Here is a 23181-nt window from a genome sequence, read left to right on the forward strand (position 1 = left end):
ATCCCTGGATGCCCTCACTGCACCCCTGGGAGTATTTCCCAGTCGGAGTCCCCAGATCTAGGGATGACTTAGATGGTTCCAGACGCCCAGACCAGAAAAGGGGGAGGCAGAGAAGGAGACCATGACACCATTGTCCTCACTCTCCCACCAAGGTCAATGCTCTCATGGCCTTGACACAGAGGAAGCCCCTCTGGGCTCCAAGCCTTCAGCAGGCTCTATTTCACAGCTCCATTTTCTTTCATGTATTTGTGGTTATTCCTACTGATGCTTTGTTTCTGTTTCTGAGTTGTTGTGGGTTTTTTTTTTTTTTTTTTTTTTTTTTTTGTTTTAGGGGGGGGTTTTTTTTTTTTTTTTTTTGGTGTATGGGGAGGTATTGTTGTTTTTGTTTTGAGGTTAGAGTCTTGGTTTCTTGCTTCAGTCTTCCTGAGGCCTGAGCTAGGCCTAGCTTCCTATTTGGCTTTACCAATCAACTGGACAGAGCCCAGACTTATCTGAGAGTTTCCAGTCCATTCAGGAGTTTCCTCCACCAGATTAGCCTGTGGGCATGTCTAAAAAGTATTTTCTTAATTGCTAATTTAAAAGGGAGAAAGCGGTGTGCCTTTCCTGCTCCAGGTTCCTGCCTTGAGAGCCTGTGCTGGTTTCTTTCAGGGATGGACCTAGAAGTATAAACTGAAATAAACCCTAGTTGCTTTTGTTCAATATTTTATCTCTGCAATACAGAAGCAAACTGTTGACACCTGTCTAGTGCAAACCACGCCAGTTGTCCATTTGACTAGCCATCGAAAGTTTTCCTGTTTACATACAATTAGATAAAAACAATAAGAAAGTCCAGAAAAGAGGCAGAAGTTAGGGGTTCTGTGGAGCAGCAGACAGAACCTGGTTGTCACTGTGCCCACATGATTCAGGAAGAACAGACAAGGACAGCAGGCCCTTTCGTATGGAGTATCCTGTTCCTGCTACCTGCTCTGATCTTGGAGACAGCCTGGCCCAGTGTCAGCACAAATGTCTGTCACATCAAAGGGAGAGTGGGCAGACTGGCTTGCACCAAGGCAGAAGGGGACAGAGGTTACCTCAGGGCGCCTGCAGTTCCCAAGTACCTTATCTTTCATTAGTCAGTTAGCAGTAGCAGCCCAGGGACTAGTTGGACAGGCCCTCAATCTGCACTGAATCCTGAGAACCCCTTCTCCCAGCCTGCCTGCACCTGCCTGCTTCCACTGTCCCTGAGACAGATACCAATGACCCTCAGAAAGCCCAGCAGACTCTCAGTCGGGCAAGTCTACCTACGATGGACCTTACATCACCCCACCATCTGATTTCCCTCCTTCCATAGCCTCTGTCCCCTCCTTTAAAAACATTTTTATTTAGCCGGGCGGTGGCAGCGCATGCCTTTAATCCCAGCACTCAGGAGGCAGAGGCAGGTGGATCTCTGTGAGTTCAAAGCCAGCCTGGTCTACAAGAGCTAGTTTCAGGACAAGTACCAAAACTACACAGAAACCTTGTCTTGAAAAAAACAACAAAAAAAAATATTGATAATTCCTGAGGATTTCATACCATGTATTTTAATTATATTCACTCCCAAATCCTCCCAGGCCCACCTCACCTTCCTACTCCCCCACCTTCATGTCCTTTTTATTTTTTATAGTAACCTATCAACTCCAATTTGTGCTCCTCATGTAAACTTCTGGGTAGGAGGCCATCCATGGGGGCATGGTTGACCTACCAGAAGCCATAGCCTTAAAGAAAACTGACTCCCACTCCCACAGACACTACTGACTGTCCACAGAACTTCAATTAAGGATGGGAGTGACCCCCTACCCCCTACCAGCGTTCTTCCCAAGTTTCATGGTCTAAAGAGCTGACTTTTGGGGGTGGGGGGTTGAGACAGGGTTTCTTGTAGACCAGGCTGTACTCAAGCTCACTGAGATCCACCTGCCTCTGTCTCGCAAGTGCTGGGATTAAAGGTGTGTGCCACCACCATCCGGCTAGGGCCGGATGTTTTTTTTTTTAAACTAGAGTGGGGATAACTGCCCGTATAAAATGATGATGTGCAGAAAGGGCATGTAGTCAAAGAACTAAATCACCAACTGTGACACTGTAGGCATATGGAAAGAAAAGGACTAACCCTTAAGTCACTGCAAAGTGGGAGGGAGGTATTGAGAAGAAAGAGAACTCCACGAGCTCAAAGCAAGTTCCTGCAGCATGCCACATAGGCAGAAAGACAGCCCAAGCCATGCAGAAACCCCACTGTGCCACGTCCCAAGCATGCTGGGGCAAGGTCACACTACCCAGGCGACGGATGGAGCTCCTGGTCTCCTTGGCGAAGTTGGAGTTGGACAAGGTTGTCCTCCGGGAAACGAGGACAGGAATACGGGTGATTGTGGGACGATAGCTGGGCACATTGGGGAGGTGCTCAGCTGGGTTTGGGGGGCCAGGCCTGGGTCCCTCCTGGCCAGGTGGCTGGTCCTGGACCAAGTGATTCAGTTCCATATTCAGGCCTGGTTTAGCCATGGTACTGGGTCCAGAAGGTGGCAGGCAGAGGCGTGACCCTGGAGACTGAAATCAGGAGCTGAGTTGAGGAAGATAGTGAGGGTAAGGCTCCTCCCGAGTACTGACATAAACCTACCTAACACTTTCCAGCTGCATCAGCCCTGTTCAGGTCTGAAGCATCACTTTCTTTTTTTTCTTTTTTTTTTATATTTACTTATTTATTATGGATACAATATTCTGTTTGTGTATATGCCTGCTAGAAGAGGACACCAGACCTCATTACAGATGGTTGTGAGCCACCATATGGTTGTTGGGAATCGAACTCGGGTCCTTTGGAAGAGCACGCAATGCTCTTAACCGCTGAGCCATCTCTCCAGCCCCCTGAAGCATCACTTTCTTTCCCAACGCTCACCCTTAAAAGCATCACCAAGGGACACCGATGATCCACCCAGCAGCTCCAAGGCTCTTCCTGGAGCCATGAGTCTGCTCATCAACCATAATAGTATTTCCCCGTGTCAGATTCAAAAGATAACAGACTCAGAATCTGGAGCAGAAAGACTTGGAACTTCAGAAACCAGGCTCCAATGTGCTGAGCTCGGGACAATTTCCTCTTTAAAGAAACCCTGCAACCGGACTGGAGAGATGGCTCAGAGGTTAAGAGCATTGCTTGCTCTTCCAAACGTCCTGAGTTCAATTCCCAGCAACCACATCTGTAATGGGGTCTGGTGCCCTCTTTTGGCCTGCAGGCATACAGGCAGAATATGATATACATAATAAATAAATAAATAAATTTTTTTTAAAAAAAATAAGAAACCCTGCAACCAGTTCATCTTTCTTCGAGCCATAAACAGACACAGCGCTAGGACCCTAGGGCTAGAATCCCTAGAAGAGGCTTACGTGGTCCTGATGCCCAGCCTTGCTTCAGCTATCCGAGAAGAGGGATTCAAAGCTACTGCCTCAAATGGTAACATGAGGACAGTCACCAGACAGTGAGGCAGACAGCAGGCAGATCCTGGCTCCGCAGGGCTTGGTAGGACCTGGATTCTATGTCTCTAAGCAGTTTCTAGGGGACACTGAGGCATCGGCTTTTGAGTAGGGGTGAGCACTATTGTCCCACACTGCCTGAGGAAGGGAATGGAGCCAGCATGCTGTTTGTTCTAGCCGTCACATCTCTGTGGAAGTCTAGGGTCCAGCCTGAACATCATAGGTTCCTAGAGATGAGTGCTGATGTCCATAGAGAAGACTTTTGAGTGGCAGGCTGCGTTGCCATTCAGCCTGCGTGGGAGGTCCTAGCCCTGCTCCACTCTGACAGAGCTACCTAGGTTGCACAGCAAGGCAGAACCGGAAGCCGATGTAGTCTGTGCCTTCACTTTTCTACAGTGGGACACACCACACCTTAGTTTTGCTATCAGTAAAATAATCTACCAGCCTCACTGGGCAACTCTAGGACCAGAAGCTTGAAGGTCAGAACGTGGGGGAATGCAGCCCTACAGGCCACAGTGTCATCTGCCCAGGGGCAATGGTCCAGCCTCCTCCTTAGCACCCAATCCCTAGGGTTACCAGGTATGGTGGTCTGAATGAAAACAGTCCCCCATAGCACATAGGGAGTGACACTATGAGGTGTGGCCTTGTTGAAGGAAGTGTGCCACAGGGGTGGGGGTGGGTGGAGGGGTGGGCTTTGAGTTTTCAAATGCTCAAGCCAGGTCCAGGGTCTCTCTTCTTTCCTGCTGTCTGCAATGCAGATGTAGAACTCTCGGCTACCTTTCCAACACAGTGTCTGCCTGTGTGCAGCTATGCTTCCCTCCACCCCCATCCCTGCCCCATGACAATAATGGACTAAACTTCTGAATCTATAAACCAGCCCCAATTAAATGCTTTCCTTTATAAGAGTTGCTGTGGTCATGGTGTCTCTTCGCTGACGAGGACACCAGGCCTGGGATTGTGATGGCAAAGACCACAGTAAAGAGTGGGGTATAGATGGAGCTCCCCCACCCAGGACATACTCAGAAGCATGGGGTGTAGCCACAGAGATGGGACGTGGTCGTGTCATTTACAGACTCCGCCCATTCACCCCCAGGCTCCCTGCACAGGTTATGGTACAATTTTTCCTGGGAGGAGGTTGCAGGAGGGGCTGGCCGGGCAAGACTCCCCAACGCTCTGGGCAGCATTTCCCCGGTACCTTTGAAAGACATCTTCTAGTTGAAACCATGTGGCCCCAAAACACAGAGGAGGTTCTTTGCCTAGGACAGAATGGAAGTGCCCCAGGCAGGAAGGAGATGGACAGTACGGAAGAGAGCCCCACCCCAGGCTGCTGCCAGTCAGAAAATCTCCTGGGGCATCTCTATACAAAGTCACTCCTACCTGTTGAGCTTGTGGCCTCCTCCTCCTTTACCTCCTCTTCCACTTCCTCCGCCTCCTCCTCCTCTGGCAACTCCTTCAGAGACACATAGAGAGGAGAGTGGGTACCTCATTGGACTCCTCCCAACTCCTACCCCACCCCGTACCAATGGGGACAGCTCATCTCCTGGGCCATCCGAGGAGGTGCCTTACCACCTAAAGATGGAAGTATGCATTGAAGCTCAAGACCCTAAACCCAGGACTTATCTCATATGCTGAGGGGATCCCCATGAGACCCTGCTCAAGGGGACAAAGCTACCCAAGCAACCCCCCACCCAGAATCTTTACTCCAGGACCACACCTCCCCCACCCCGTACATCCAATCTTAGCCTTCTCTGTCCTGTGGACAGCTCACCAGCAAACCCCATCATTAATGGCCCCAGGTTCCCTGGGTCTCTCTACCTGCAGCGATGTTATCTGTGGCTGTGTCCTGCCTAGGTGGCACTGGTCCACATCAGCCTGTACCGCCAAACAGCTATCCAGCAGGACACTGTGACCCAAGAGACAGAGGAAAGAGACAGTGTTAGTGAAGGTTTATTTCCAAACCGTGCTGGGGGCCAATCAGAAACAGGGGACATAGAGACAGAAGAGACTAGATCACATCCACACGGATAGACTACTGTCTGAGACAAGGGACTGCAGTAAAGGCCACAGTGACACAAGGAAAGAGGACTTCCCCCAAGGAAGTGGCTTATTCCCTGGGCCTCAAGGATGACTGGGGAGATTGGTCCAGAAAGAGGACACCACAGGGGACGTTCAAGGAAGCATCTCTGGGGTGAACCCCGGGTTTCCCCAAGTCTGAAGGAAATCTTGGTGGCTGCAGGCAAGGAAACCTATGTAAGAAAAACAAGGGCTGGTGTGTAGCTCAGTGGTAGAGCACTTGCCCAATCTGTAAAAAGTCCTGGGTTCCATCCTCAGCATGGGGGTGGGTGGACAGAAGTGAAATGCCCTAACCAGTATCACAAACCTTAACCTAAGGCCCTTGTGGTTTCTTCCCTGTGAGTTCCGCGTCAACAGCACAATGCTGGAGGCTCCCTGACATCACTGGCCCAGCTGGCAAGTCTATATGAGTGACAGGGTCGAGGGTGGTGGAGGCTGGATGGGCAGGGAGGAGACTGTGGCCAACAGAAGGGCTCTCATCTGTGTGAATGGGGCTCCCACTCTGTTTGGAATGAGGGGTCAGGGGTATCAGATCTCATTCTCCAGAGGAATCTGAACCAGGTTTTTCAGGTAGAATGTCTTGACATTGGATGCTACGTTAGCATGTGTCTACCCAGTGCTCAAGAGGTTGAGGCAGGAGGATAAGAAGTTCAAAACCAGCTTTGGTTATATAGCAAGTTTGAGGCTGAGCTACATAGAAATCTATCTTAAACACCCCAAAACACACACTTGGATGTTTGAAAATGCAGTCTGTGTTGCTCAGGCTAGCCTACAATTTGCCACGTATTGCAGGCTGGTCTACAACTTGTGATTTTCCTGGTATTGGGATTCCACGCATGTACTTCCAAGCCCAGATTCTTATGTGACCTTTGTAGTTAGAACTAAGTCCTGCCTCCTATCAGAGCCCTGCCCCCAGGGTTTATAGCAGATGTTCCAAGGTGTCATATCTGTCTATGGGCCATTTCTCAGTTCTCCCAGGGTGGGTAAGCCGGAGCTGAGACAAAATATAATGAAGTCTATATGAAGTCTCCTGCCAAGGATTTTGAATGAGCATGTATTCACATGGCCATGGCAGCTTCTGTGAGCTGTGTGCCAGGCATGTTCCAAGCTCTCTGCAACATTGTCATCTTCCTGCTCCTTTATCCAAATAACCCTGCCAGGGTTGTGGTGAGATTATTCCATCTTAGAAAGCCCAGATTCAGAGAGGTCTACAGACAGCCTGTGGTCACACAGTCTTCGCAGGGTGAATCCCGGGTATTCACCCTGCTGCCTGCTGCCATCCTGAATGTCTACACTGTCTCGTTGACCATGTCCTGGTACATTATCCTTCATGCATCTCTTCACCCCTAAAAATATGTTAAGATTACTTCCTGGTGGCTTTGTGTGAAGAACAATGTTAATTCATATCTTGCAAGTTCTTCTTTGGGTCTGTTTTTTTAAAAAGAAATTAGAAGTTTCTTAGGACAGAGAGCTTGCCTAACATCCATGAGGCCTTAGGTTCTGTCAAAGTAATATTCCAATATTCTCTTGGTCTCCTAACAGATCTTGGTATTATGTCTCCCACCACAAGCAGAAGTTGGTCTCAAGCAGATGGGCCTTCTAGAACAGTCGCCGGGCTTGTCTACAGCACTCAACACCAGCCAGAGGCCTCCTTGTCCAGATCATCCCAGCATCAGGTGTCTGTGGCCTGGGGCGAGTCACCCTGCCTGGAACCCCAGGTGTCCTCTTCTATTCCTGTGTCAAAAAGACAGGACCCTGCGTGGACTGTCTGAGGTCATAGGATCAGGGAGCCTGATAAGAATAAGCTATAAGAATGCTAAATGCTATCTCAGGATTCTTCTGGATTCTTCTCTCCAAACACAGTGAGATGCTGGCTTTGTCTGCGGTTCACTTTGGAGGAGCCAGGCCCAAGCTTACACTTCCTGGAAGGGCAGCCAAAAACACAGTTCCGAAGCTCAATGTTCCTGTCTGTGAAGTGGGCTCAGTAACAGACCTGGCTTTCCCCCTGGCTCCACACAATCTAGCAGCTCTTATTATCTGTTTGTATCCTTACAGCGAATCCCAGGGGCAGCCTGGGCAGCAGGCTAGGCCATCGCACACACGCTTTTGATAAACAACCTCAGCTAGCAAAGCAATTTACTAGCACAACAGTGGCCTTGTCCCCGTTACCAAGGGGCTGCAGAGGGGTCCATGTACCAAGGCCATGTTGTTCTACTCAACCCTATGCTCAGTACTTGCCAGGGTTCCCTCTTGTCCAGCCTGGAAGCAGTAGCCCCTCAACGTGTAGAAAGTTCCAAGTCCCAGGGATCTCTGCCCAGAAGAGCAGAGGTGGGCTGAGGTAGGCCTCCAGCAGGCCCCTGGATTAAGTAATAAGACGCAGTAGCCATGCCAGCATCTAAGTTTAGCTGCCTACTCCTCCCCCACCCTCCACAGGCCATGCCCCCCCCCCAAGTTCAGGTCTGTAGATCACCTTCAGCATGTTCCTCCTCTGAAATCCCAGCTCAGAAGGAGGAGAGGACAAGAGCCCAAAGACAAGAGCAGCCACCTACTTGGTTCTCTCGGGTTCTGCTGGTAGGGGGGCCCATGCTGCAGTGGGTCAGCCTGGGGCTGTGACAATGACACCAAGCCTGGGACTGGAACATATGAGGGGAGCCGCGAAGAGCCCTGGGTCAGGCGGGACAACAGCTTCTATGATGCTGTGACTGGTTCAGCATGGAGCCACCGGTCCTTCCTGCCTCTCGCCACACCAATGGGCTGGCAGGGAACTGCAGGAACGCTCCAGAGAGGGCAGGTGGGGACCATGGGCCAAGGTTGCTAGGAAAAGCAGAGCTATTGCCTGCAGAGACAGGGTTGCTAGGTGACCATCTGTGTTACCAGGGCCTCCACGTCATCAGTAACCTGTGTCTCTGCGAAGCTGGCCAAGGGCATCCTTCCCCAGACAGTAACAACCCAGGCCAGCCTGTCCCCAGCTTCACACCTCCTATGTGTGTACCCAGGATCCCTGACTGTCATCACAGAGCCCCAAAGCTCTCTGAGTTTAAAACTGTGGGTGACCACTTGTGTGGATGTATGTGTGCCTGGGGTACCTGCACTGAGTAGACACGTGCAAACATGTACACGAGTACCTTTAATGCACACATGAGAGCCCGTGCAATGATGCATGTATGTAAACACATATGTGAGTGTGTGTAGCCAGTGTGTGTCATACACATATGCATGCATGCATGGTCATGTCACTCTTCCTGAAGACACACGTATACATTGGTGTGGGCCTACATGGCCACTGGCCTTTGGAGGTGTTCAGTTCAAGAACAGGGGTACGTGCCAGAACTTTCAGGCACACTGGGTCAGTGGGGGAGTAACCCAGAGCCAGCACTGTGTATATAGGTGTGTGGACTGCGGAGCACACACCAGGATGCACTAAGGAAGAGGCAACATCTGGCCCTCACACCTGGCTCTGATGTGAGGGGCAGAGGTAGAGGGCTGTTTTCCCAAAAGAAAGACTTTCATAATGCTAGGGACAGGATGGAACATTTATCTATCTATCTATCTATCTATCTATCTATCTATCTATCTATCTTTCTGTTTATTTGTTTATGTGTTTGTTTGTTTGTTTTCAACACAGGATTCCTCTGTGTAGCAGCCCCAGCTGTCCTGGAACTTGCTTTGTAGACCAGGCTGGCCTCAAACTCACAAAGATCCGCCTGCCTCTGCCTCTCGAGTGCTGGGATTAAAGGAGCGTGCAGCCACACCTGGCTCAGAAAGTATTACCCAGGCTGGAGAGATGGCTCAGAGGTTAAGAGCACTGACTGCTCTTCCAGAGGTCCTGAGTTCAATTCCCAGCAACCACGTGGTGGCTCACAGCATTCTGTAATGAGATCTGGTGCCCTCTTCTGGCATGCAAACATACATGGAAGGAATGTTGTATACATACTAAATAAATAAATCTTTAAAAAACAAAAAAACAAAAAAGTTTTACTCTTAAAAAATTGTTTGCATGTGCATGTATATGGTGTTTGTGCACATATCTAAGCTCGTGTATGTGTACACACGGGCTTGTGGGATGTGGAGGCCTGAGGTCTTCCCCCATCACTTTCCATTGTATGCATTGAGACTCTCAACTGATCCAGAACTTTAGCTAACCAGTCTGGCTAACCAGCTAGCTCTGGGAATCTCACTTCTACCTTTCAAGGGTTAAATTACCGGCAGGCCACCACATCACTCGGCATTTCTGTGGGCTCTGGAGATAGAGCTGAGCTGTCTCCACAGTCCCTACGTAGCTTTTGAGAGGTGATAAGCTCCCTCATCATTGGAGGTAGGCAAGAGGAAAGTGTGGTTCCCCGACACAGTTGGGAAGACAAAATGTAACCTGAGGGAGATTGACTTGTGAGCTGATGCTCATAGGGTTCTACATACATCTTATGTGGTTTTCATGGTTAACTGTTTCTTAACTGTGGATGAAATAGGCCTTAGTGGGGACAAGAACATTAGCCACCAACGGGCCCTTGCTCCAGACAGACCCCACTGATCCCATTGGCTACCATCCCTGTGGCCCCTTTGCCAGGGCTACTCTCAGCCTTCTACAGCTGTGGGGGTGGGCACTGGAGAGGGAAGTCACTTGCCAGCTAGCCTTGCTGACAGGCATGGTACCATTTCTGGAGCAGAGCTATTCTCTGAACACTTGTGGTGTTGCTGGGCCGCAAACACTGGCCAGAGCAGACAAGCCAGGGATGACAGGTCTGGGACAGCATTGGGACTGTGGGTAGCATGACAGAGGAACAAGGCAAGGGGTTAGAGTCAGGGACAAATAGGCTTCCTTGGTCCACAGCAACTGCCTCCCTGCTCCCCTGCCTGTCCCTCTCTCCTGCTCACAAATCTTCAATGCTCCCTGTGACAATTGGGAAACCGGATCCAAGGCTGTCATATCCTGCTCCAGAGACAGCCCGCTTTGAACACTGACTGTGCGTTCTTCTCACCCCATGTCCCTTCACTGGGGGAGTCCTTCAGACCCTGCGCATTGACCCTCTCTGGTCCTGTGTTTGGCCGGGGCTCTCTCCTCATCCATTCCCTGCGTCGCCCCAGCCCACAGCTCCCCGCTCTGCCAACTCTTACACGCAGTCTCTCTCCAGCTCCGAATAAGTCAGGAATCTGCCTTTCATTTTTTAATCTTTATTCAAAATGCACTGTGTGGACTTCAATGCCTCCTCAGCGTGGATGTGAGAATCAAGCATTACGGGGCAGCAGAGCAGAATCTAAGGTAGGTGTAGACACTATCAGAGGCCACCTCAGGATCACTGGCATGAGTGTGTGTGTGTGTGTGTGTGCATGCATGTGTGTGTGTGTATACATGCATACATAGGGAGACAACCTTGGCTTTGCTGTTAAAAGAGAAGTACATGTGTTCAGTCATGCATCTATACATGCATTAATTCTACCTTTTTTTCATGCCTACTGTGTACCAGGCATCTGGGATACGGTAGTGAAAACAACCGGCTCAAGTTTCAGATTTCACAGGGATGCATCTGTGTGAACTGGAGGGGGCGATATTGGGCTGAGGTCTCATTTTGAGCACAGTGGGGACCTCGGCTTTCCCAGTCCTCTGGCCAATGCCCAACAATGCTCAGCACAGAACAAAGGCAGAAAGCATCCTACCCCAGGATCCCCTAATCCCACCGCTGGCCCAGCCCAGGACAAGTTACTCACACAGGCTCCTCTTCCTCCCCATCCTCCTCCTCTTCCTCCTCCTCCTCTTCTCTTTCCTCTTGAATCTGAGGCAACTCCCTAGGTCAGGGCCAGAGGCAAGAGATGATCCCTCCAGGGCCTCTCCAGTCCCCCTCACCCCATCTCTGGTGTGTGTTCTGGGACTTACTGCGGCTCCACCTGAGATTCCTCAACAGTAGTCCCAAGCTCTTTCAAGCCACATATTGTCTACATTGTTCTGATGGCGACCTGAGGACAGCTCTGAGCTTCAGTGAGCCTGTTTCCCCTTATGTATTTCTCAGCAGTGAATGAATGCAGGTCAGGAGCTTGAATTGCTCATCAAAACAGCCCCCTTTTTAAATGCTTCCCTGACATGAAATCCATCATTTTGCCTTCCTACCAATGCCTCAACATAGGATCAAAAGTCACAGGGCCACTGCCTTCCAAATTGAACTTCCGAAGCTATGAGCTAAAACGGGCCTTCTTGCTGTGTAAATTGGTGACCTTGAGAGTCTGGTTAAAACAGTAATATGATCAACACACAACCTAAATGTTACCAGTGGAGTGTCAGGACACAGTCTAAGAATGGAGTCGTATGAGAGGAATTGCGGGTGCTTGTGAGAAAAACCCAGGAAAAAAAGACAAGGGTCTTGTGATCTCCGTTTCTTGAAAAACATGAAACTGGTTTTGGGAGGGGCCTCCCAGGTGGGGTGGTCAGGAGCGAGTTCACTCTAGCTCACTCATCACAGCTGGCTATTGTCACTTGTTCCGGTCTCTATAGAAACCGTGTTTTTGCCACGTGCAGCTGACCCTTGTGATTGCACACTTTGCTCATGTGATTCTTCTTCATTCTCAGAGTATCGGTCATCTGATGCACTGAATAACGTGGGCTACTGCATGAGACTTTAGTCTGCCTCATTTTTAGGCTCTGCTCTCCGAGGTTCATGCCTTCAACTAGAGCGGTCACCAGTGGAAGGCAAGTAAAAGCTGGGCTGAGGGGGAGGGGGTGCACAGCTTTAATCCCAGCACTTGGGAAGCAGAGGCAGATAGATCTCTGTGAATTTAAGGCCAGCCTGTTCTACATAGTGAGCTCCAGGCTAGCCAAGACTACACATTGAGACCTTGTCTAAAAACACACAAACAAACAAAGAAACAAACTATGGTCTAGCCATAGAATGGAATACGATACAACTATGAAAACAAAGAGGATGATTTCCATCTAATGAGTTATGGGAAACTTCAAGTATATCATTGCCCAAACATAACAAGGGGCAGGTAAGTACGCAATGATATGCCATTTTTGTTGGGAAAAAAAAAGGGGGGGGGGGAATTGTCCTGATTGGCCTTAATTGTCAACTTGACACAGCCTGGAGTCATCTGACAGGATGACTGAATTGGAGAACTCAGCTGAAGAACTGCCTTGATCAGTATGTCTGTGGGAGACTGTCTTGATTATTGATCTACGTAGGCAGGTTCAGCCCACTGTGGGTAGTACCATTCCCTCGGCAAGTGGCCCTGAGCTTTGTAAAAAGCTAGCTGAACTATATAAGCCCCGCAAACAACACTCCTCTGCGGCTTCTGCTTCAAGTTCCTGTCTGACTTCCCTCAATGATGGACTCTCTGACCTAAAAGTACAAGCAGAAATAAACCCTCTCCTCTCCTGTGCTGCTTCTGAGCAGACTGTTTCATCATAGCAACAGCGTCAAACTAGAACAGGGGTGCCATGAGTATCTGTCCCCAATCTACCTCTGAAATGAGGCCTGGTAGCCCTGTGCCCAGGGACTGAGGGCAGGTGCTGAGAGTGGGGAGGTAGGTATGATCCTGCACCAGGCTCTTTATGCCTTTAGGATTCCACACTGTATGCCTGGTACCTTCTCAAGCACTGGGTGCCTTTTACAGGACTTCTCTGTTTTCCTACCTGGGCATCTCCACCATGGCCTCGCTTTCTTCTTCATAAGCCGGAGATTCCTCTGTCTCCTGCTGGCTGGCACTGTCTTCCTGGTGACAGGCACTGTCCTCCTGCTGGCTGGCACTGTCTTCCTGGTGACAGGCACTGTCCTCCTGCTGGCTGGCACTGTCTTCCTGGTGACAGGCACTGTCCTCCTGCTGGCTGGCACTGTCTTCCTGGTGACAGACACTGTCTTCCTGCTGGCTGGCACTGTCTTCCTGGTGACAGACACTGTCTTCCTGCTGGCTGGCACTGTCTTCCTGCTGGCTGGCACTGTCTTCCTGGTGGCAGGCACCGTCCTGCTGGCTGGCACTGTCCTCCTGGTAACAGGCACTGCCCTCCTGCTGACAGGCACTGCCCTCCTGCTGGCTGGCACTGTCTTCCTCCTGGATGTCCTCCCAGCAGGGATCCACCTCCTCCAGGATAAGATCATGCTCTACCTGTTCCACCGGGAGGATGCTGACTGCAGGGGATAAAGAGGAGCCATTTGTGGGCTAAGGAGGGTAGCTTGTGCCACTGAGTCCTGGGGGTCCATCCTGGGAGCCCTACCCCAGGGGCCTTGGCTCCCTAGCTGGCTGTGTTATCAACAGGATCATAAGCAGCCAGCTCAATGCCCCAGGGACAGCCTCAGACAACACAGCCACTCATCCAACCTCTTCCCATGATCCCTGCCTTTTCCCTCGAGGGACTGAGCTCTGGGGTACAGCTGACCATGCTTTTTTCCTATCAGGACTTTCCTTCTCAGAGGGTTGACCAGAAGCAGAAAGAATGTTTTAGTCACAACGTCACAGCTGATGTCAATGGAGCCAGACACTTCACCACCTGCAGGGGCTGGATTGCCCCAAGGGCTGCAGACAAAGCCTGCTCCTTGCCTATTTCCTGGGTGCCGTCTCTTGGTGACAGCATGTCTGTGAGCTCAGCACCTGCTTCCGGGAACCTTATCCCTCCATCTAGGCTTAGAATCTCCACTCTGCGAGACAACGCGACGTTTAACAACGCGACGTTTTCATGGAGACATGGAAAACAATTACGGATGCCTGTGACTTTAACACTTCTCCATGGATTCAGATCCCTGACTTGAAAACAGTGTGGGCCCATTAGGCAGTAGGTTCAGACAGCTGGGTATGGTGGTTCACACCTATAATCCCAGCACTTGAGAGACAGAGGCAAGAGGATTTCTATAGGGAGGATTGAGACATGGTGAGCTCTAGGCCACCCTGGGCTACACAGGGAGACACCATTCCAAAAAACAAAGAAGTGGGCTCAGGACATCTCACAGGAAACCCGACTCACCCTAGTTGAGGAGGAAGGGGACACTTCCTGCACACCAGCTTTTTCTCAAAAGTTCCAGGGGTCGGTGGCCCTCAAGTCAAGCGTGAATTAGTAATGGTGACTGTCTTGGTTTTTGGACATAGGATCTTGCTATGCAGCCCAGGTTGACCTCGAACTTTTGAGGGTTCGCCACTCATCCCAGGCAATAGAAGTCCCTGTGAGCACCTCCCAGTACTGGGTGCCCCACTGGGCACTGTCCCCAGTGTCAACATCCTTGTTTCCTTCCTTATGAACTCTTTTTAGATGCTGGGAGCATAGTCAGAGGGTGTTGGCCCCTCATGAGCATTTCCTCTCTTCATCTCTGCAGCCGGCCTACAAGGGGCCTTAGAATGAGTCTGTTTGCAGCCAAATATGCCCCAGCCAACCAAGAAAGGCAAGGACAAGGTGTAGCCGGCACATATGGGGGCGGGGTGGGAGGCTGGCAGGCCTCTGGGAGAAGCGGCAGCGCCCGCTGTGGTGGCTTCTCTCTGTATCAGGAAGTAGTTTACCCTTTGTTCCCCACAGTCCACCCAGGAGCCCAGTGCTGGCCAGCCCCATTTAACTTTCACCCCTTGGAGTCTCTCCTGGACAGGCTATCTGCAAGTCTGCAACCTGTCTGGCCCCAGGGCCACCGCGTGAGATTCCGACCCCAGTCAGTGGCAGCCAGTTGCTCCACTTAGATAGGAGCTCCTGCTTCCAGGGAGTCTGGGGACATAGGTTCTCAGCAGGCCAGAGACTCTGGCCTCAGGGCTCCTGAAAGCCAGGGCCTGTGCTTCAATTTATCTTCTCTAGCAGGGGTAGCTCAGGATGCCCCTTTCCTCTAGTCCAGGCTATCTCTCCCTCCTACTCTGCTCTGAAGCATAGACCGTCCCTCACCACACACATCTCTGAGGGTATGGTCCCAGGCAATGCCATCACCAAAGCCGCATGGGGAGGCAGGATGCCCCTCCCCCAACGATGAGGTCTGGAGGCAGGACAGCCTTCATAATTGAGCCTGGTCATGCGAGGTATAGTCCTGCTTTGAGTATATCTCCCGCCTGCAATATTTGTTCATTCCCAGGGTAATCTTTGTGAGGTCAGTGCCTGCTCAACCACCTCCAGTGGCTCTGCATTGCCTAGAGCCCAGTCCCTGCAGGTTAGTTAAACTTCGAGTTTGGACTTCTTCATCAAGGGCGTGGGATCCCAGTTGGCTGACGTGCCCAGCCCTTACCCTTGCCTCCAGGCGTTTCCCACTTTACTCTCTCAGCAAGACTTCCCTTCCTCAGTGCCACCCCAAGGCATTAGGGGGTCTCAAACTCAAATCAGATCATGGACATGAATGAAGGGACAAATGCCAGCTGCCTGCAGGTGACAGCTTTTGTTCAAACCTTTCTCATGAACACGATGTAGGCCATCACAGCCAGACTGCCCTACTTCTAACAGAAGCCAGGCCCTGCTGTGGAAGCTGATTTTAAATCTTTCTTATTTATTCATCTATCTATCTATCTATCTATCTATCTATCTATCTATCTATCTATCTATCTATCTATCTATCTATCGAGGCAGGGTTTCTCTGTATAGCCTTAGGTGTCCTGGAACTCACTTTGTAGACCAGGCTGGCCTCTAATTTAGAGATCTGCCTGCCTCTGCTTCCCAAGTACTGAAATTAAAGGTGTACGTCACCACTGCCCACCATGAAAACTGATTTTTTTTTTAAGGTTGACAATTCTGTTTGAAAATCAATCTAAATAAAGACATCTAGGAGCCACTAGGACCTCAGAGTCCCTGGCCAGTTCCTCTATCCTATAACCCCAGGCAATGTCTATTCAACTTACCGCTCTGTGATACCTAAGTACTATAGGGTTATGGGGTATATTTGCAGTTCCAACCATCAGGAGGCTGAGGCAGGAAGACAGAGAGTTGAAGGACAGCCTGGAATGTACAGCAAGAACCTGTCTTAAAAAAAATAAAACCCTGGGTTGGAGAGATGGTTCAGCGGTTAAGAACACTAACTGCTCTTCCAGAGGATCTGGGTTCACTTCCCAGCACCCACATGACAACTCACAACTATCTGTAACTTAAGTTACAGGAGACCTGGCACCTTCAGGCAATAAAGAAATAAATACCCAAAGGCTTTTTTCAGACTTGTCCTAAGAATGTCATGCAATCACAGATTTGAGGTGCAAAGTCACACTCTTTAATGTCAATTACAATATCACCATCAGGGGTGGTCCCTGAACTAGGGCAGACCTTAGGAGAACCACTTGTAGGGAAACTAGGTCCTGTGGCAGTGTGGATGGTGCCAGGTGCCACGGTGTGAGCATGCTTAGACATTGAACATTGAGACCTTAATGGGGCCCTGTATAGACCCCCACCAGGAAGTCCTCCTCGCCCCTGCTCTGGTCAGGGTGCTGCCTCCTGGCCAAGAGTCCCCAAAAGAAAGCTCTGGGGTTTCACATAATGGCTCTGCTTTCCTCGGTCCTGCCTGGGGTTCATTAATCAAGAAGGGTGGAGATTAGCAGTCACTGCCCCCTAAAAGGTCTTCTCTTGATGCATCCTTCTGTCCTTCATCCATCCATCCATCCGTTTGTCCATGGGCTCCCCTGGTCCCCTTTTCCCTTGTTTCAGAGGCCTCCAGCTGCTGTCACCCCTGAAACAAAGGAGGTGACAGAAATGTGGGCACCCGAGTGAACAGACAGAGCGTGGATGGGCAGATGGACAGAGATATGAGTGGCCAAGCAAAGGATGGGTGGGTGGATGAGTGGGTGGATGAAGGCATGGATGGATGTGTGGATGGATGGATGGATGGATGGATGGATGATGGATGGATGGATGGGGATATGAGAGGCCAAGCAGAGAATGGATGGGTGGAAGGGTGAGTGGATGGATGAGTGGGTGGATGAAGGCATGGATGGATGTGTGGATGGATGGATAGGGATATGAGAGGCCAAGCAGAGAATGGATGGGTGGAAGGGTGGGTGGGTGGATGGATGGAGGATGAATGGTTATCTGAGGCGTGGTCAAGCAGAGGACGGATGGATGGATGGATGGATGATGGATGGATGGGTATCTAAGGAATGGTCAAGCAGAGGATGGATGGATGCATGAACGCCTATCTGCCATCTGCAGTATATTACCTACTTTAAGTAGTTCTGCCCTTTTCTGTCCCTGCCTGACCTCAATCTTCTGCCTTCCAGTAATGCTACCACATACCTTCCAACTCATCACAGGGGAGGGAATCCTGATTCAAAGGTTATGGAGTTCCTAGAATCTGTTTCCCAATAACATCCCATCCCTCCCCACTTTCCCAACTCTGCTCAGCCAAACCCACGTTGCCCAGCTTCCCGAGTCTGGTCTCCATTCTGGGTGATTGCCAGCAGGAAAGGGTGTGGACTTGGCTTCGCAGTTGTTTTCCTGATAGAGGCCGGAAGCCAAAGAGGAAACGCTGTAGCCTCCAACTCTGTCACTGCTCTCCAGAGATGCTGAGTGGGAGGGGGCTCTCTGAACTCCAGGTTAGGAGACCCTAATTGTGCCTCACACTCAGACCTGAGTATATCAGGTGGCTCTCCCGGAAGTGAACATGGGGCCCTTGAGTGGGATACTTACTGGTCTGCACATCACATGTCTCAGGGCAGCCAGGTTCCTACAGCGGGAGAAACGAGAAGATTGCAATGGCTGTCTCACCTGCCTCCGGAGCTCCTGTCACCATATGAGTCAGCTCCCCGCTCCTGGCTGCCCGCTGATCGGGTTCCGTCTCCCTCCAGGACCGCAGCCTGCTCCCAGCTTTTGCTCAGGCTGGAACGCCTTCTCCTCTGCTCACTCTATGAGAAGGCCATCCTCTCCTTCCAGCACCTGGAAATCTCCTCCCTATTGTACCTGTGCTGTGTCCCCTGCTGCCGTGGTCCCCAGAGTCCTCTGTCAGTGCAGCATCTTCATTTGCTAATGGTTCCCGCCCCCCTGCCCCTTTGGGCTTGGAAATCTCCGAAGCCAGTGCTCTCTGCCCTTCGGAGACAGCGTGATGACAGGCACGCGCACAAGGCTGGCTTTCAGTACCTTCTGCTCGGCCCCCCTCAGCACTGAGCCATCCCGGAGGGGAGGAGTGCACAGAACTGGGTGTGGACCCAGGGTGTCTGGCTCTTGTGCACCTCCCATCAAACAGAGAAGAAAATCCCCGCTAGGCCTAGCGCCAACAACAAGGAAAGAACATGGTACCCTGGCTCTGTGACACAGGGAGGGTGACCAGAAACAACCGCAGCAAGGTGCATCTCAGAGGTGCTGGGTAGGACCCGTCCAGGCCCAATCACCGCGCTCTGACTTAACTTTCAAAGCTCTTTCCTTTCTTTCCTCCACAAGGTTGGGTGATAACAGAATTGTTCACCCACTTCTCGGGGATAAAGGAAGGTTCCCAGAGTAACTAGGACCAACGTCACATGGCCACTTCCCAGTTCTAGGTGCTTCTGTGGAGAGGTGAGTCATTCCCCAGAAAGGAAAATCAGGCCCTAGTCTCTTGATGAAGAAAAGGAAGAGGTGACCAAGGCCTCACTTCCTCACCACCCATGTTGGGCTCTAAGCTGCCAGGAATACTCATGGAGGCTGTGGGCTTCCTGGGTATGTCACCTCTTCCTGGGTCATTCCAGGTCTCTGAATCTTTGTACATTCTTGGGAGTCACTTCCACTAGCCAGCCTTCCTTGATGCTCCAAGACTCTAAACTGTGAGCTCCTGACACCACCACCTCCCTCACCACCACCCAGCCAGGGTCTCTTCTGCCTGACTGCCCACTCACCTGCTCTGTAGCCTTCCCGTGCAGCACGGGCTGCGGCAGGGCCATCTCCAGCCTGTGTAAGAGCCACTCCATCAGCCTGTAGTGGAGACATGCGCTGAATCCAGAGAATTCTCAGGGTGGGGGATTAGGGCAGAGCAAGCCTGCCAGGAGGCAGGTCATCTCAGCCCCAGGTCTCTAACCCTGAAGGCCCCTTTCCCTTCCCTATCCTTCCCAGACAGCCCTGGTAGGGAACTCAGCTCAGCTCAGTTCTATTTCCAGTCTCGCACAAAAGCCAGGGGATGGGCATCAGGCAGCACCCACCCAGATTTCAAATGCATGTGGCCTTTAGTGCATACATTTTACTCCTGCCAACTAAATACGCGTGAACAAGATTTTTGATGGCAGGGAAAATGCAAAACAATTCTAAGTGCTCATGTGTGGTTAAAGAAATGAAGTTCTGTGTAGTTTTTCTTGCAGCGATTGAAGGGATGAAGTAGAACTGGGGTATAAAATCACCTCTGAAGGACTTCTTCAAAAAGTTTGGGGTGTGTGTGTGTGTGTGTGTGTGTGTGTGTGTGTGTGGTTTATGCATATGAACAGGTGTGCATGTCTGTGCAAGGGTACAGAGCCCAGAGAAGGGTGGCAGGCACCCTCCTCTATCATCCTCTGCCGTGTTCCTTTGAGGCATAGCCTCTCCCTAAACCTGAGATAGCATCTCTCCATAAGCTGAACCAAGGTCTCTCCACAAACCTGAGGCATAGTCTCTGCCTAAACCTAGAGCTCAAGTCTTTTCAGCTAGGGTAGCAGCCAGCAAACAATCCCCCTGTCTCCATCCTTTGCCTCAGTGTTGGGTTTACAGTCCAGCACAGGACCATGCTCCCTTTCACATGGGTACTGGGATCCAATTCTGGCCCTTAGGCTCGCAGAAGAAACACTCTTAATCACCGAGACAATTCTCCAGACTCTGGGGGACTTATTTGTTTTAAGTGGGGGAAAAAAAAGAAGCTGTAAAAGAATACATGCAATTCACTTTTGATACAGGTGTGTGTGTTGCTTGTTTTGAGACAAGAACTGGCTATGGAGTTCAAGTTGGCCTTAAACATATGATCCTCCTGCCTCAGCTTCTTGAGATGACAGGTGGGCACTTGGTATATGTTTAAAGGAACAGTACACTCCCCAGCCTGGCTGATGGAGGACGATGCTGATGAGGTTTGCCCGGGGAGTCTGAGTTCTCGCCCAAGCGGATGTTCTAAATTTCTAATTCAGCGAACTAGTACTGAGCTAGAGCCAAGCACTGAGCCTGCTCCCTGTGGGAGGTGTGGCCTTCAGGGGGCTCACCTGACAGGGTCCCCAGATGGTGGCAGGGAAGAGGCCTGGAAACCAGGCTGGGGCTCTGCAGCTGGCTTCTTCTTGGGCTCCAGGGTTCCAGGATTGGGCTGGGAGGGACTCTCTGTGGGCTCTGTCTCCATCGGGAGTTCTAGAGGATCTGAGTGGTAACAGAACCAGCACTAAGACCTCATAGCACGATTTCATCCATCCCTCCAGCCAGATTTGGAAACTTGCCATGGCTGGGTGAAGAGCCCCTTGGGGACCACCCTAACACCAAACAGTACAGGAAGAGGAAGGAGCATAGCCAAGCTTGTGAAGTTCACTGACCCTAGCTGCTTGAGTCCCAGATCTAAGGTGAGGTTCTAGTATTAGCAAGGACTGAACTGTCCCTTTGCCTGGCTGAGCACTAAGGTTCATCTGAGACCACACACACACAGAGAGTCTCAGCTCAGACTCAGGTTCCCCTGGAACCTAGCCTGTGACCACTTAGGAAGCCCCTCCCAGTTCCTTCTCTGTACCTGGGTCCAAGACAGCAGCCTCAGGTTCAGGTTCAGGTTCAGGTTCAGCTCTCCAGGCCTGGAGGACAGAGAGCCATCCCTGCATATACCCCACCTTGACCAGCTGTGTGCATACACATGTGCCCGGTGCTGGTGGCGGGACTATGACAGCTTCGCTAACTTGATGAGGATCTAGGAGACACACCTCTGGGCATGCCTCTTAGGGAGTTTCCAAAGAGGCTTAAGTGAACAGAGAAGACCTACTCTGAATGTGGGTGGCGCCATGCCATGGGTTAGGGTGCCAGACTCAACAAAAAAGGTTTAAGAGAGAGACAGACAGATAGACAGACAGACAGACAGAGACAGACAGATCCACTAGCAATCACTTCTGCTTGCTGTCTAACTGCAGATGTAATATGACCAGCTGTGTGCTTCCCCACCATGGCAGACGGTACCCACTTTAAACCATGAGCTAACATAAACTCTTTAAGCATCTTTTGTCAGGAGCTTTGCCTCGTTACTAAGAAATGAATACAGCGGCTCTCTCTTGCTCCCAAATATCCCCAGGCCCTAGTCAGTCACTCCTCCCGTGAACGACACTCCAAGGAGAAGATCCATGCTCCATTGGATGTTGGGGGTTTCCAGGGCCTGCTGGAGTGGGCAGCTCCCTGGGCCCCAACCCTCCCTACTGGTCAGCTGCCCACCCCCAACTCATCACTTACCTCGGAGGGCTTAGGGGGCTGAGGCAGCACTTTCTCCAGGTTCTGCTCAAGCCACCTGAGCAGCCACAGGCTGGGTCTGCAGAAGGGTCAGAGGTCAGAAAATGGGGTAGCCTGAAATGAGCTACCTTACTGCCCACTGGGCCTAGGCCTAGCCAGCCTTCTACAGCTGGAGCAAAGAGCCAGCAGTCTAGGAATGAGTGAGTGAAGGGGTAAATGGAAGGAGGGGTTGGGACAGAAGACATGAGTCTGGGTTTCTTATGGAAATCACAAAGCGGTTCTTCAGGTTGGCACTGGGGACAGGACAACCTGAAAACTTAAGTGACTAGCAACAGGTACTAACTAAGGACTTTATATAAAGTCCTAGGTTTCTAGCCTTGGGCTTTATTTTTTTTTTAATTTTTTATTTGGTTTGCTTTTGAGACAGAGTCCAGTTACAAAGCCCCAACTAGGTTCAAATTTATGATTCCCCAATCTCAGCCTCCCCAGTTCTGGAGATAAAGGTGACAGGTGTGTGCCCTTGTGTCCGGATTGGTTTGTGACTTTTTATTATTATTATTATTATTATTATTGTTTTTTGAGTCAGGGTTTCTCTGTATATTCTTGGCTGTCCTGGAACTCACTCTGTAGATCAGGCTGGCCTTGAATTCAGATCCACCTGCCTCTGTCACCCATCTGTGACTTTAAACACGGGAAGCTCTGCAGTTACACCAGTCAGAGGTGGCTAAAGTGGACAGGATCCCCCCAAGCAGGCTCCCCAACATGTCATTGTCCCCATCTGACCCGACACCCTCACTGATAAAGCAGCTAGCTTCTTTTGAGAGGTCTTAAACTATGAGGCTGAGACAATCAAGTAGCATATTCTGCATTATGGTCCCCAGAAGGCTGTGTGCACAGAGCTTACATGCCGTTTCCTTCTCAGAGGTGACCCAGCACAGGGTCTCCAACAAGCAACAGAAAGCATGGGTAACGTGGTGTTTACACCATCCCATGCTACAGACAGGGGTTGAAAAGACGGAAGAGGCTGGGCGTGATATGCACACCTTTTTTTTTTTTTTTTTTTTTTTTTTCCGAGACAGGGTCTGTATGTGTAACTCCTGTGGCTGTCCTGGAACTCACTCTGTTGACCAGGCTGGCTTCAAACTTACAGAGACCCACCTTCCTCTGCCTCCTGAATACTGGGATTAAAGGTATCCCAGCTCTCGGGAGGCAGAGGCAAGCAGATCTCTGAGTTTGAGGCCAGCCTGGTCTACAAAGCTAGTTCCAGGCCAGCCAAGGTTACACAGAGAAACCCTTGTCTCAACCCTCCTACCAGAAGGAGGAGGAGGAGAAGGAAGAAGAAGAAGAAGAGGAAGAGGAAGAGGAAGAGGAAGAGGAAGAGGAAGAGGAAG

The 23181-nt window shown here is 50.8% G+C and overlaps 1 protein-coding gene across 1 annotated transcript in view; it reads right to left on the reverse strand.

Annotated features, from left to right (window-relative positions):
* The window catches only part of Cngb1 (cyclic nucleotide gated channel subunit beta 1), a 70625-nt gene that overhangs the window by 32428 nt on the left and 15016 nt on the right, over nt 1-23181 (reverse strand). The window contains exons 8-18 of the mRNA XM_050143406.1: nt 21794-21869; nt 21093-21150; nt 20584-20731; nt 19267-19342; nt 18089-18125; nt 13257-13655; nt 11248-11305; nt 5287-5374; nt 4849-4921; nt 4642-4682; nt 738-741 (exon numbers count right to left, since the gene is read on the reverse strand). Of these exons, the coding sequence (XP_049999363.1) occupies nt 738-741; nt 4642-4682; nt 4849-4921; nt 5287-5374; nt 11248-11305; nt 13257-13655; nt 18089-18125; nt 19267-19342; nt 20584-20731; nt 21093-21150; nt 21794-21869 (1058 nt within the window). The remainder of the gene's footprint in view (nt 1-737; nt 742-4641; nt 4683-4848; nt 4922-5286; nt 5375-11247; nt 11306-13256; nt 13656-18088; nt 18126-19266; nt 19343-20583; nt 20732-21092; nt 21151-21793; nt 21870-23181) is intronic.

Source organism: Alexandromys fortis, unplaced genomic scaffold (assembly GCF_014885135.2).
Source record: "Alexandromys fortis isolate MF-2015 unplaced genomic scaffold, M_Fortis_MF-2015_v1.1 scaffold_1, whole genome shotgun sequence".
Taxonomy (NCBI): Eukaryota; Metazoa; Chordata; class Mammalia; order Rodentia; family Cricetidae; genus Alexandromys; species Alexandromys fortis.